This window comes from Brassica napus, chromosome A5 (assembly GCF_020379485.1).
Source record: "Brassica napus cultivar Da-Ae chromosome A5, Da-Ae, whole genome shotgun sequence".
Taxonomy (NCBI): domain Eukaryota; kingdom Viridiplantae; phylum Streptophyta; class Magnoliopsida; order Brassicales; family Brassicaceae; genus Brassica; species Brassica napus.
The window spans coordinates 6,289,000-6,303,487 of NC_063438.1; the positions used below are offsets into that span (position 1 = coordinate 6,289,000).

Sequence of the window (14,488 nt, forward strand, 5' to 3'; positions counted from 1 at the left end):
CGATCGCCCCTAGACTCATAGCGTCTACAAAGAACATACAAAGCATAAACCCCAAATACAAATGATACTCTCCCTCATATACTACTCGAGCTTCCTTGGCAGTTAGACTCTAACCGCTAACCTTCTTCCTCTCCCAAAGTCTCTCCCTCCAGCTTTGCCACGTCACTCACAGATTCATTTAAATTTTTCTTCCCGCGCCTCACATAAGAACGTTTGAACCTATCACATTGATTGCGCTCAATTTCTCGAACAATGCATTTACAGGCCATATTCCTCTTTCTTTGGGAAATATTACACAGCTCGCTTCACTAGACTTGTCAAGAAACCATCTCTCTGGGACTATTCCTAATGAACTCAAGGCCCTCACGTTTTTGGCGTTCTTAAATGTGTCTCATAACCAACTCACCGGTGAAATACCACAAGGAACACAAATTACTGGACAATCTAAATCCTCCTTCAAAGGGAATGCAGGTCTTTGTGGACTTCCTCTCCAGGAAAGTTGTGCCAGCACTAGTGTGCCACCGTTACAAGATCTGAATCAAGAAGAAGAAGGAGAAGTGTTGAGCTGGAAAGCAGTGGCTATAGGATATGCTCCTGGATTGTTGTTTGGATTGGCATTAGGTCGAGTGATTGCTTCATACAAGCCAAAGTGGCTCGCCAAGTTAAGCCGTTTGTATTATTTTGGTTTTCTCACTTGATATTGGAATCTTTGTGTAATCATTCTCTCTTTTTGGCTTGGCCTCTTTCTTTTCACTCAGTTTTTGTTCTCACTCACTCTCTCTGTTTCTACTTGTGTATATCATCACACAAGCACACACACTCTCTTTACTCTCTCACGTTTGTCTTTGTGTTTGTAGAGAGAAGAGAGTAACACTTTGTATGTCTACGTTTTAGATCTTTTTTTTTCATTTTTAATTATTCTTCAAACACATCCATACATACTTATAGTAGATTTCTCTACTAACTCCACTTACACTTATAGCTTTACCTACTCTCATTTGTCCATACCTCTACATTAGGCCATAGACTTAATTCTACAAGCAAAGCTTATCTTATAACAACAACTCTTAACAACTTCAACTCCAACTTACTTAGTTAGCTTACCAACTAACTAGTTTCTTTTAATCTTCTTGTTCTTTAACTTCTAGTTACACAACCCAACTTACTTGGACTTCATGTTGTCCACGTTAGTCTTCTTGTTGTTCCTCCGTTTCTTGCACGTTAAGCTTTCTTCTTCTTCTTCCGTGGATGGTAAGCTATCTCTTTCTTCCACTTCTTCATTCTTCTTCTAGGTGATTCCTTGGTCACTTCTTCATTCTTCTTTTCTTGTGTGGCAAGCTTCCTTGCTTCCACTTCTTCTCTTGGAGGATTTATCAAGATCCAATCTCAACACTTTGTCGAACCATTTATGGTCTAGTAACAAAGCAGTTCCTTGTATTATCTTTTTTTGTTATGTTCTTGTGCAATGAAGTCTGTATCTGTATTCGAACAAGAAACAGCAGAAGGAATGTCAATACATCTATGTTAAACACTTGTCACTGATTTGGGTTGATGACAATGATATGGTGTGGAACAGTGTAGGTAATTTCGCAAATGGAATATTTTAACCGTAAACGAAATGGAGAATCAAACCAAATAGTAAGTAGTAACTGTAAAGAATCAAAACTTATAGTAAGACCTCTCTCCTTATAAAGTTCCTATCTCAAAAGAAGTATGAAACTGTGACTCAAACCAAAAAGCTAAGTGGAGTACATCTGGTGGAGAATTTTAGAGCCAAAAGAACCAGAAGTAATTCTTTTTTTTTTTTTTTTTTTTTTTTTTTTTTTAACCAGAAGTAATTCTGTGCACAGTTGTATCCAAATCCCTGTACTCCACTCAGTATCAGACTTTAAGTAGTACTCTTTCTTGTCTTCTGGTCTAAACCAGGCAATCCTGTTGCGGATGTCTCTGACGGTTTGGTCTGATCTAAAAAGAATCCATACCTGTACCCCAGATTCACCATCGTTCAAAACGATTTCTAGTTCTACTGTAGTAGTAGTAGTAGTAGTAATAGGAACAGGGGATAACTCTTCTTCAACATCCTTATCCTTTACATTTTCCTGTTCATATAACCAGAAAGACAAAACACAATACTCAGAAGGCAAAAACGAGAAACGCAAAACAACATTGAGTTCCCTTATTTGAAAGCATCAATCCTACTATATAAAAGCTACTAATTTTGAGGCTTTTTAGGAGTGCCACATAGGACAAAATATTCCCCACCAATCAAACTGCCACGTCATCGCAAATGTTTAGATGATGGTTCTAGAACTATCCAAACCTATCAAAATAGTCAGTCTATTGTATAACTTATAGCTTCCTTTTCTTTAGTCTACTCGCCTCAGACGTCTCCAGTGACTCCAAATCTGTTCGTCTACCCAACTTCACCGGTGTAACTCCTACGACTACAACAATGGCACTTCAATGCTCCATTATAACTCATCAAGTGAAGACTCTTTGTACCTCTCCACATCCCTCCTCTCAATCTCTTGCCCAGTTCCTTAAATTTGATTTGTTACAAAAAGTCAGTGCATCAGATAGTTTTTAAAATTCAAATAATACTAGGTGTTTTTCTGTACCATGTGCAATGATAAATTTTTTTAAAGTTAAATTATATTTAAAATGAAATTTATTAGTATTATATATTTTATTATTTTTTGACTAAAATTTAATATAAAGTTGATTATTTTTGAGACTATAATATTTGCTATTGTGATAAACACCTTTTTACAGTACTCTGTTTGTATCTTTTTTTTATTAGTCATCTTCCTGTTCTTTTTTTCTTTTTTGGTAAAATGATAAAAAAAAAAGAATAAAGCTAAAATTAATCTTTTTGTTCTTGATCATTCACGTTATCTTCAAAGTTAATAACATGGCCAACGTAAATGATCGACGTTGAGATTTCAACTTTTTCTGATTTTTACTATTCTAATGTTTCAATATAATTTGAATATTCTCTTTGTTTTATAATATAATGGTTTAAAAGTATTTTTTGTTTCACTATATAAATTGTTTTTATATTTCAATGTAACTTTATATTTATTGGATATTATGTGACCAATTAAATTATGTAAATTACTGTGTAATTGATTAAATTTATATATTAAATGACAGTTTTCTAAAGTAATAACTTTTAAATATTACATATTTTAATTAAAATTGATTACATTTTGAAACAGATAGAGTAATCTATAAACTAACTCTATATAGATATGAGGACAAAATTGTAAAGTGGTCTCATCTTGAATTTCTCTCATTTTGTGCATTCCTAATTGGGAGGAGATAATCAACATCTAATTTTATGTTACTCTTAGTATATTAGAAATAGTCGAACCGTGAACCAATTAAAAATGATATAAGAAAGGCATAAAGATGTATTTCCAGTTATCACAAATATAGAATCAATTGACAACAATTTAATTATGTCCAGCGTAGGACAACATAGAAGAGTTTTCATACCTTCTAATATTATAATATCTCATTATATTATTGGTTAAACCAGTATTCTCTAGCACAAATACTCACTCTATTCTTAGAGTTTAAGCTTTTCTATCTAATGATATTAGTAGTTTGATCCAAAAAAAAAACGACTGAACTGTACATTATAATTGGAGAAAGAAAACAAATAAAAATCAACCGAAGACTTTTAAGGTATATGAAACAAAAATTGAAAATATCAATTCTCTGCAATTAAATAGTAATGCAATAAAATTGTAAAAATACAAAATAAAAAAAATACACAGAAAGAAAGATTTAGTAAAATAAAATCATTATATAATTTTCATAATTGATAGTGCTCAGCTACATTAAAAAGTCTAAATTTACAACATACACAGTTTTATTTACATCTTGAAACCTATTATCTAATTAAAATGATTCTAAAAAAAGTGCCAGCACGAAGAGTTAAAAAATATACTATAAAATATAATACATAACGTTAAAAATATATTATCAATAATCACTATAAAATCATGTTAGTAGTAACAAAAATGAAATGACAACACATTTATTAAAACCATAGAACGACACGCAATAAAGTGTTATTAAATATACGAATTACAAATTAAATATGCTCAACGCAAACACACATAAAAGTGAGACATCATATTTGAATATATTTAAATAAATAATTTTAAATATATTATATTCTACATAATTTTAAAATTACTTTAAAAAAACTAAATTATTAAAAAATAATATACAAATAAAACTAAAGCAATATTTTGTAACGTCAAAATAATAAATGAATAAAAAATATAGTATGCTAATAAAACAGATTTTAAATTTTAAAGACTTCTAATTCATGTAATATTACAAAATTCAAAATTTGTTTATTACAATTAATATTTGTATTAGATATATTAAAATAATATTCTAGATCGATATTGAATTGTCAGTTTTCAACTCTTACACTTAAAAAAATATTATTAAGTACGCTTTTTTTTTTTTGAAAATGAGGTTTTATATTTTAAGTAGGTTATTGGAGTATTTTTTCTTTTCGTAAATTTATTCGAGATGAGATTCGGATCTTTTAAACTAAGATAATTTGTGTTCTATACATAATTATATTTTTTTTACATAACTCTAAAATCTCGGACTTGATTCTTCATATTTTATTAGTTAATTGTGTTACATATAATAGAAATATTTAATTCAAACTAAAAATATAAAAAAAAATCAAATTAAAAAATTAGTTATATATAATTTAATATATAAAAATTCACATACAAATAAAAATGATAAATGTAACAAATTTAAATATATTATCCGCGCGTAGCGCGGAAAAAGGATCTAGTACTATTAAAACAGCAACATGACCAATTGATAAAAAGTTATGTCTAATTTATTGTTTTCCTATGCAATATATTCAAAAATTAAACCATATATTTTATAACTGCTTACCTTTATTCCTATATTCTAGGATCCATAACTACCATGTTTACCAGAGTGTACAAATAAACAATTGATATACGTTTGATTCAAATCTGCATAATAACTACATCATTTTTTTGAAAACATTTACACATTTTGTTACAAACAATATATGTTATAACCAACAAATAATACTTTACTTATACATTATACATTAGTTAATCCAGTGAATTAATATCCATCTTTACTCTTATGATTATGACTACTAATATTTAAAATCTAAGTTTATGCTTTATATTTACTAACCTGCCCTTTTAATAAAATATATAATATAGTAGTATAATATTATTTACCATTGAAATAGTTAATATAAAAATTTTTTTATTTACCAAATACAATTAGAATTTTATTTCATTTTCATGAAATGCAAATTATTTGACTAATTTATCTACCAAATTAGGATTTCACCTTTAAATAAACAAATTATAATTATCATGAAATTAAAATAAATTTAAATTAAAAAATAAAAGATCATTAGATTTATCTAGGTTTTTTTGGGTTGGGCTTTTAACCGGATTTATGGAGTTTTTAAATAGAAATTTTATAATTTAATCCAAAATCTGAGCTGGATTATATGCAGATCACTCGATTTACCATTTTTATCGTCGATTCAGATCAAATATGAAAAATATCGCGAAAAGATCTAAAATTATATTATAAATTAAATTAGGCAAAATTTAGATAAATACAATATATTAATACTTTTGAGTATATAGGTTGGATTTAATCGGATTCGGGACCCATACTTACGGGTAGACTCCACATTGGTTTCTGAGTATGAATATTAATTATATTAATAATTCAAAATGCTAAAAATGTAAAATATCATGATTTTATTAAAACCAAATTACATATTTCATCATCAAAATTATTCCTGTCAAAATGTCAAAATATTATAATCTGCACAATTATAATACTTTTTTGTAGCATTTAAATATAAATAATAATAAAAAATATAAATATATATCAAATAAATTTGATTTGTTTTGGAAATAAATCCACACTTTAAAAGCGCACGGGCATACGGGCATATGATTACAAAAAAACGGGCATACATGCATATTATTACAAAGAACCGAGTGTATGTCGGGTCAATTTTTTAAATTTCTATTATTTTATAAAATAGACTTTGATCAAGATTTATACACATATATGATTACAAAGAAAAACATAAATATGATTTCAAAGAAAAACATAAATATGAAATTAAATTTCTAAATATATATACCCGCCCTTTGAGGGCGGGTCCGAATCTAGTAGACGGTTAATCCAAAAAAAAGACCATAAAATAAATTTAAAAAAAAAAAGACCATCAAGAGATAAAGAATATTAGAAATGTATGAGATAAAGAATATTAGAAATGTATGTAACTAAGCTCCACAAAGGAAGATTATGTTTGAGCTTAAAAAACAAGCAATACCATATTAAGAAAGTGCAGAGGGACACAAGTCTACGTACATCCACTTGAGAGGATGCATCTTCTGGAACCACCGCAACCGCACGACGATGAGCCTCCGCAACTGTCAAAGGATAAAACTGTGACATTGCATTCCGCAGTTGAGGTCGTAAGCCTCCTATAAACCGCGACACCAATTGCACCTCAATGTCTAAGATCTCCTTAGAAAGGAGCAAAGAAAATTCCTCCGCGTAATCGTCTACGGATCGAGATCCTTGGCGCAAGTTTTGTAGCCTTGGGAACATATTAGTACGATCAAACCTATTACCCCGATGTTGTACTTCTTCTGCGGACGGGGTATCATCCGCTTCGGTCGTTCCATCCTCGGAAGGTTGTCTCCTACGATCACGTTGCTGGAGATACACTGATTCGGCGAGCTCACGCATCGAGTTATGGATTGTAGCTTGAATGTTTTCTTGCATCGCAAGCAGAGTTTTCCTCAACTCCTCCCACTCATTCGTTGGTTGATCCGTTGCAGCTTGGTTTGTTCGCCTTGGAGCCATTGAATGGAATTTGTATAACGTTGAATGTGAAAAAAAAAATCGGTTGGAGGAAGCTGAACTTAAAACCTCTTGATAATATTCAATAGAAGGTATCTTTTACATGGTAGATTCCTATAACGACCTAAGCTTATCAACTAACGATGAGGATTATCTCTATATTAATAAAAGGAAAATTAAAACCCTTGCAGAAAAGAAAGAAAACCTCCAGCTCTCGGTTTGGTTTACTAAACCGAGTTGTCAAGACTCAAAAGACTCCAAGATGCGATAGAAGAGGAAGAAGGAGAGGTGTTGAACTGGATAGCAGTGGCTATAGGATATGCTCCTGGATTGTTGTTTGGAGATGGCATTAGGTCAAGTGATTGCTTCATACAAGCCAAAGTGGCTCCTCAAGTTGTATTGTTTAGGTTTTCTCACTTAATATTGGAATCTTTGTCGAGCCATTTATGGTCTAGTAACAAAGCAGTTCCTTGTTTTTTTTGGTTATGCTCTTAGGCAATAAAGTTTCTGTTATATGTATTCATATTATTTGTATACGAACCAGAAACAGCAGAATGGGATGTCAATACATCTCTGTTCCAAAGATTTGTCACTGATATGGGTTGATGACAATGAACAACGCGAGTACAGAAAAAAAGAGTATTTTAACCGTAAACGAAATGGAGAATCAAAACAAGAATACACCAACCACACAAGAACGGAGGAGACACAACGGTTGTTTCAATTCTCTCTATGTTTCATCAATAGTAGTAAGTAGTAACTGTACAGAATCAAAGCTATACTAAGACCTCTCTCCTTATTAAGTTCCTATCTCAGAACAAGTATGAAACTGCTCTGTTCTACTTTTTCCCTTTTTATACAAGGAAAGAATCCTTTAGAAGTCATATACATCTCTCTATAGCTGTGCGTGTTTCATCAATCGATGGAAACTGTACCAAACCAAAAGCTAAGTGGAGTACATCTGGTGGAGAATTGTAGAGCCACGAGAACCAGAGGTAATGCTGTGTACTGTTGTATCCAAATCCCTGTACTCTACTCCGGTATCAGACTTTAAGTAGTAGTCTCTCTTGTCTTCTGGTCTAAACCAGGCAATCCTGTTGCGGATGTCTCTGACGGTTTGGTCTGATCTAAAAATAATCCATACCTGTACCCCAGATTCACCATCGTCCAAAATGATTTCTAGTTCTACTGTACTAGTAGTAGTAGTAGTAGTAATAGGAGCTGGGGATAACTCTTCTTCAACATCCTCATCCTTTACATTTTCCTGCTCATATAACGAGAAGACAAAACACAAATCTCAGAAGGCAAAAAGGGAGAAACGCAAAACAACATTGAGTTCCCTTACTTTTAAGCTATCCTAAGAAAACAGAGAAGGTTAATCCACAGAAAACACCATCAAGAGTTACAGAATATTAACACCTTATGTAACTAAAATCCACAACGGCAAATTCTGTTTCGAGCTTAAAAGCTATTAACATGCACAATTTGAGAAAGCAAGCAAGACCATAGTAAGAAAGTGCAGAGGTACAGACAGTTACATACATCCGCTAGAGACGATGCTACGGTGGCGTTTCCTGTATCGGTCGAGTCAGCATTACTGGAACTGCGCAAGTTTAGATATGTAAGTTAAGCTGATTCATACTAATCATACTTTAGAAACCAACATTTACTGTTTTACCTAGAAGAGCTCCCAGTCTCGTCTTCTTCCAAGTAATTTTTGTTTGGGGAACCATGTGAAGCCTGAACCTGCGATGTCTCTTCCAATAGACAGGAGAAGGCTTTCTCTACATTCCAATTGCTCAGTGTAAGGTAAACGGTTGCAACGTCTCGTGTAACTACTCCATCAGCCAGTTCGACGAATGAATTGATGAGTTCATCTTTCCATCGAGAAGGTTGCTCACTCGTACGTGAATCTTCCCTAGTTTGTTTAGGACTTGAAATTTCCTGAAGCCGGATGAAGAAATGCAAGCAGTGTACACATCAACATTTCCTTTTTTTTTACGAAAACACAGAGAAGGGCTACTAGATAAAAGATTGCCATTCTTCATTCCTACGTTATGTTTTGAGCTGAGCTTCTATCATACACAACAAACTACCTTCACATGAGCTTTAGCTTTAGCTTTAGAGAAATATCCTCCACCAGCTTCTTCGTCAACAGCCTTACCCTTCAACACAAATATTCAGAATGTAAAATGGAGAAGTGCAAGCAAGCAAGCAGTGTCCCAACAACATTGAGCTCTGTTCTTCTAAAAACTATCGTATGAAAACAGAGAAGACCAGTCAATCCAAAGAAAGATCATCAAGACAATCATACAATTATAACTCCTCTTGTCTTATGTATCTATGATTCGCAATGTCAGGTTCTGGTTTGAGGTTAAAGCTTTTAGCATACAGAACTCGATAAAACAAGCAGGACCATAGTAAAAAGTGCAGAGGAACAGAAGGTTGCATACATCTGCCTGAGACCGCGCAATTTCAGGATTAGCTTCTGCGTAATCTCCATAGAAATAACTGATGGCGTCTTCTTGATTCCACTCGCCGTAATCGAGGCAAGCTTCTGCGTCTTCTCGAGACGCTACCATAACCACATCGCGGAATGATTTGATAATTTTTTCTTTCAGTCGAGACAGTTGCTCTTCAGGCCAACTCATCAGCTGACTCGAACTCATACTTGACGGCACAGCCACAGCAGATTCCTTAACGGGACTTGTACTATCTTGAATCTGAAAGAACAAATGGAAGCAGTACATACATCAACACTGAGCAGGGAAATTCAAAGAGAGACCATCAAGAAAACACAAGCAAGTCAGAAGGTCACATACAGCTTCTGTGTAATCTCCAAAGAAATAACTGATGGCGTCCTCTTGATTCCACTTGCAATGACTGAGGCAAGCGATCGCAGCTTCTCGAGACGCTTTAATAGCCACTTTGAAGAATGATTTGATACCTTCCTCTTTCCACTGAGACAGTTGCTCTTCAGGCGTATTCGTCAGCTGACTCGAACTCACACTTGACAGCGTCCCCTCAGCAGATTCCTTGACGGGGGAAAGCTTGTCTTCCCTATCTTGAACAAGACTTGTACTTTCTTGAACCTGAATGAACAAAGCATATGTAAATGAGAAGGCCAACTCAAAGAGAGACCATCAAAACATAAATAGAACAACAAGCTTTAAGGATACCTTCATGTGAGATGACACCATTGGAGGTATAGCTTTAGGGACTTGTTCTTCTTCACTGCAGAGACTTTGTTCAAGATCAAGAAAACGACTTTATCATTCTCCATCAACAAACAATAACACTAAACCCTAAAATCAAGAAAACGACAAACAAAGAAACACTAAAACCCTAAAATCAAGAAATTGCCGACTCAACTCCACTAACCGCCCAAGCTTCCGATTCAGCTTCCTCTGAGAAGGCGTTGGACGGCGCTCGTCGCAGAACTGCAAGACGGCTCGATCTAAATCCCAATCGTTGCGCTCGAGGTACGAGGTCGCGTCTTGTACATCCGATCCAACGGCGAAATTGATGAACTGTACGATAAGTTCGTTTCTCGATTGCGAACCGGTCGTCGTCGATGGAAGTGGCGATTGAACTTTCGGAGATGATTTCTCTTTCTCCGGCGGAGGTTCAACAGTGAGAGACGGCAAGTCCAAGGTTTTGCTGCGGCAAGCCTCCATCGCTGCGTCCAAGTCCCAATCGAATCCTTCGAGGTAGAAGATCGCTTCTTCTCTGCAAACTCGGAGTTCGTCGCAGATCCGTCTCGCCCGATCAGTCATCGTCGGCGGCGAAAGGTGTTCGTTGTAAATTTGGGCGGGGATTGTTTTATAGTGCTGTGTAAAACGACGTCGTATAAGATTGACTGAACAACTTTAGTCTATATTAACATTTCATATTTAATTTAATACGAGTGTGTGTGATTTTAATGGTATTCCTACGAGTGAGTGATTGAGGGAACTTAATTTTAAACCAAAAAAAGTTTCACACAATACAAAATTCATATATAAGTATATATGGACCTTAAAATAAAATAAAAATCGTTGATTCATCCCATTGACTTCTAGATCTTGTGAAAAAAGCAAGATGGCTCGTTGAAACTTGAACAAGAAACATGTGTATCTTCTTGTTGATCATAGGGGAATCATTTTTTACAGTGGTTTTATTGCAATACGGTACTTAAGCAATTGCCTCAAAAATGTGTCCCTAATTAAACCTTTAGAACTAAGAAGCAAGAGGTGTGTTGTAGTTGTGTATATAAACAGTAAAAAGTTGAGCAACAAACAAAAAAAGAGAGTTTATATTGATAATTCATATATATATACACACTTTCACTCAATGAAAATTGTTGAGAAGAAAAACCCCGAGAATATAAATATATATATATGGGTGCAAATAAAACCACACTTTCTTTTCATTTTATAATAACTCTATTTCCTATAAGTTGCAACCAGGCGAACATCTTCTTCTTCAAGTTTCTGCTCCTCAATCTCTATAAGTCTCGCAAACACACCGACCAAAGGGGCAGTATTGTACGTACAAGCCTCGGTTTGAACGTAATTATCCCTCCGGTCAAAAAAATTATCTCGGTCATCCGGTCCTCCGACCAAAGCCCCAACTAAAACACTTGGATTAGGCTCGGACCGTCCGTACCAATAATCATACCCTTGAGTGCATCCAATGAACCCTTTGTAATCTTTATAAGAAGCGATCGATGCACCTCTATGATGAACCCTAGTCGGATATTTTGGACCGTATCCGACTAGGTAACTTGTTTTCATCGGGTTTGATCCTAAAATGTAGTCTATTTGCGACTTGGCAAACACGAGCATCTCATCAGGAGTAACAGTTCCTTCGTGGCATTCGAGATCGGAGTTTGATTTACGGAGGTGGTCGGAATACACTGTTAGGAGGAAAGATGCGGTAGAAACGTATTGCATGTTGTTCCATTGCCGGACGTAGAGTAAACCGCCTGGTGTTCGTTGGACATTTGTGCCGTTGATGTTCTTGTTGAGAATTGAGCATAGGTAATGATCGGCCTTTGATTTGTACTGTTGTAGGACTTCAGAATGTTGCTTGTGTTTGTCTTCTTTTATCAACTGGAAAAAAAAAGGAACAAAACCATTAACCAAAATATTTATTAAGAAAATATAACATCAATGCTCCAATTAGTCATGTAATTCTGGTAAAAGAGAAATGAATACTTTGCCCTAAATTGTGGTTCTAGCAGTGCCGGTCCAACATTTTCAAAATTTTCTTGATGCTCCAAACTCACTTAAAATTTTATGTCCTTATTATTATGTAAAACTTTATGATGCCATACATACAACTAAAATTATCAGTTAAAATCATGATACCCTAAACGGTTGATTATCTTATCTATGCTCCGGATCGGCCCTAAGTTCTAGTAAAATCGAGAGAACTGCAAAATTAGGGAACTTACAGTAATACAAAATTTAACAAACATACTAAAATAATTTTATCTTTAAAGTCTAAATCTTATTTTTATCAAAAGAAATATTAGTATGTTTTGTGTGCAATAACACAAAGAATTTCCCTAATTATCTCTAAATTATTAATTGTGTAATAGCACAAAACTCGAGTAAACATTGTTGACTATTTACGCATATGCTTTAGCAAGTAGGTTTGGAATCACGTGCCGTATAACAGAACCATTTAAGGGACACGTACCCGGTTAGAGGAACAGAAGCACGTGACTTTTAGTTCTGTTTCTGCCTATAACTAACTTTTCATAAAAGAAATTGTTAATATTCTAAAATTTTTAAGTATTCATTGTGTTGCATTCAAAGAGAAAGTATGTGAATTGTTGTGGTGGGGATACCTTGCTTGTGTTATAACCTAATTAAACGTGGGGAAGTTAAAGGTTGATACTAATCCTTTCACTTAACGCAATAAGAGGATTATAATTTAACTTTCAAGTTGGGCCGTTTATTTGTTTAAATGATGCAATAAAAAATATTAGTCCTACTGTCCAACAAATACTCATCTAATCAAGTTCAAACTCTTGAACTTGTATTGCTAGTTCGTAATGCTATAATTAGAAATCTTGTTATTGATTGAAACATAATAATAATAAATGGATCAATGAGTAATAAAATACTAACCATGGAGGCGAGAAGTTGAACACCAGCGAACTTGACGTCCCAGCTGAACTCAGACATGGCCCAAGAAAGGCCACCGAGTTGGTGCGCCATGTCAACCACATAACTCATATAGTGATCATTGTCGGTGGCTCGATAGAGCCATGTGGCACCCCATAAAAGCTCGTCCATGTAACCACTCACCGAGGCATAATAACTTTTTACAACACGTAGACTCTCATCATATTTGCCTCTGTACTTGTCTCCAAACTCAAACAACTACACCAAAACCATAACTACATCAAATCTCTAACCCCGAAATAAATAAAAATGTCGGTTGCAACTGTAACATTTTAAAACATTAAATAAAATTAAAAATGTGTATGTACTTGTTGGGCATGGTGCAGGAGAAGGTGAGAGTAATGTGGATTGGTTGTGCGGAATACGATCGAAGCTGCAGCCATAGCCGCGGCTGTTTCTCCGGCCAGATCTGATCCAGGATTATTCTCGTCGATCTTGAAAGCTCGCCGTGAAGTCGTCATGTCCTCCGGTCTCTGCCAACAGTAGTGGTCAGTGTCACCGTCGCCTACTTCGGCCCATAGAACATTTGGGCTTGTGTGAGCTTTGATGAAGTAATCGGTTCCCCATTTGATGGCTTCAAGCGCGTGAGATAGCTCGCCGGTGGAAGCGAGTGAGTCACCGTACTCTATTACACTCCAAGACAGCATTGTCACCGTGAAAGCCATCGGAAGTCCAAATTTAACATGGTCTCCGGCGTCATGATATCCTCCCACTAAATCCACCTTTATAACCAAGATTAAATTTTGGTACAAGTATAAAAATTTTAAAATCAACAATATTTCAATACTTACCTTTAAGAAAAATACATTTTGTTTAATTAAACAGTAATTATAATTAAAAACTTAAACGTCACGTCACAGAGTAAATGAACGATAAATCATAATATTAACTAGCTTATTACTATATTAAGTATTAACGTACAATAGTTTTTTTTCTTCTCAAGTCTTTTCAAAACTAATGATAGTAAGGTAAATTAAGTTTGAATTTTAAAAGAAAAGACAACATTTAATAACTTGAGTTTGTAACAGAAGCTAACCCCTTGCTCTAGACCGTCGGTGAGACCGGAGTGATCACGCCACGTCACGCGCTGGTTGTACGGAAGTCGACCTGATCTTTGAGCTTCGAAGTAGAGTAAGCTCTTAGACAATGCTTCACCATAGTCGAACCCTCCAACCTCTGTCTCTGAAGAAACACCGATCAACGATATGGCGGAGGAGATAGTTATCAAAAGGAGAAAATGCCATCGGCTGTGTCGGTGAATCTCCATTACAGTTATTTTTGTGAATCTCTCTCTCTCTAGAAGTCTCTATTTGGGAATGAAAGGAGAGAGAGAGAATGCGATGGACTCTCTCACTAGTCTCTCTCTCTCTGCTCTTCACAGGGGG

The 14,488-nt window shown here is 34.7% G+C and overlaps 2 protein-coding genes across 3 annotated transcripts; both read right to left on the reverse strand.

Annotated features, from left to right (window-relative positions):
* Positions 1-7,642: 7,642 nt before the first annotated feature.
* Positions 7,643-10,761, reverse strand: LOC111215586. Of its 2 annotated transcripts, none has more exons than XM_022719269.2 (8): positions 10,309-10,761; positions 10,107-10,161; positions 9,750-10,019; positions 9,381-9,650; positions 9,024-9,092; positions 8,606-8,871; positions 8,470-8,530; positions 7,643-8,191 (listed from the first exon to the last, which is right to left on the reverse strand). In XM_022719269.2, the coding sequence occupies exons 1-8, from the start codon at positions 10,701-10,703 to the stop codon at positions 7,874-7,876; spliced, it is 1,704 nt and encodes a 567-aa protein (XP_022574990.2). In that variant the 5' UTR covers positions 10,704-10,761; the 3' UTR covers positions 7,643-7,873. The 2 variants fall into 2 exon arrangements, with proteins under 2 accessions (XP_022574990.2, XP_048636705.1); XM_048780748.1 differs by having other exon boundaries at positions 10,107-10,170.
* A 441-nt stretch (positions 10,762-11,202) lies between these two features.
* Positions 11,203-14,488, reverse strand: LOC111215587 (endoglucanase 11-like). The gene is made up of 4 exons (XM_022719272.2): positions 14,140-14,488; positions 13,412-13,825; positions 13,047-13,301; positions 11,203-12,020 (listed from the first exon to the last, which is right to left on the reverse strand). The coding sequence occupies exons 1-4, from the start codon at positions 14,368-14,370 to the stop codon at positions 11,352-11,354; spliced, it is 1,569 nt and encodes a 522-aa protein (XP_022574993.2). The 5' UTR covers positions 14,371-14,488; the 3' UTR covers positions 11,203-11,351.

Coding starts and splice junctions, on each gene's coding strand:
- LOC111215587 (XM_022719272.2), bottom strand. CDS start 14,370: ATGGAGATTCACCGACACAGCCGATGGCATTTTCTCCTTTTGATAACT. Junction 13,826..14,139: donor CCGACGGTCTAGAGCAAGGG/GTTAGCTTCTGT, acceptor TTGGTTATAAAG/GTGGATTTAGTGGGAGGATA. Junction 13,302..13,411: donor TCCTGCACCATGCCCAACAA/GTACATACACAT, acceptor GTTTTGGTGTAG/TTGTTTGAGTTTGGAGACAA.
- LOC111215586 (XM_048780748.1), bottom strand. CDS start 10,703: ATGACTGATCGGGCGAGACGGATCTGCGACGAACTCCGAGTTTGCAGA. Junction 9,093..9,380: donor TTGCGCGGTCTCAGGCAGAT/GTATGCAACCTT, acceptor TTTGTGTTGAAG/GGTAAGGCTGTTGACGAAGA. Junction 8,531..8,605: donor GAGACTGGGAGCTCTTCTAG/GTAAAACAGTAA, acceptor AAACTTGCGCAG/TTCCAGTAATGCTGACTCGA.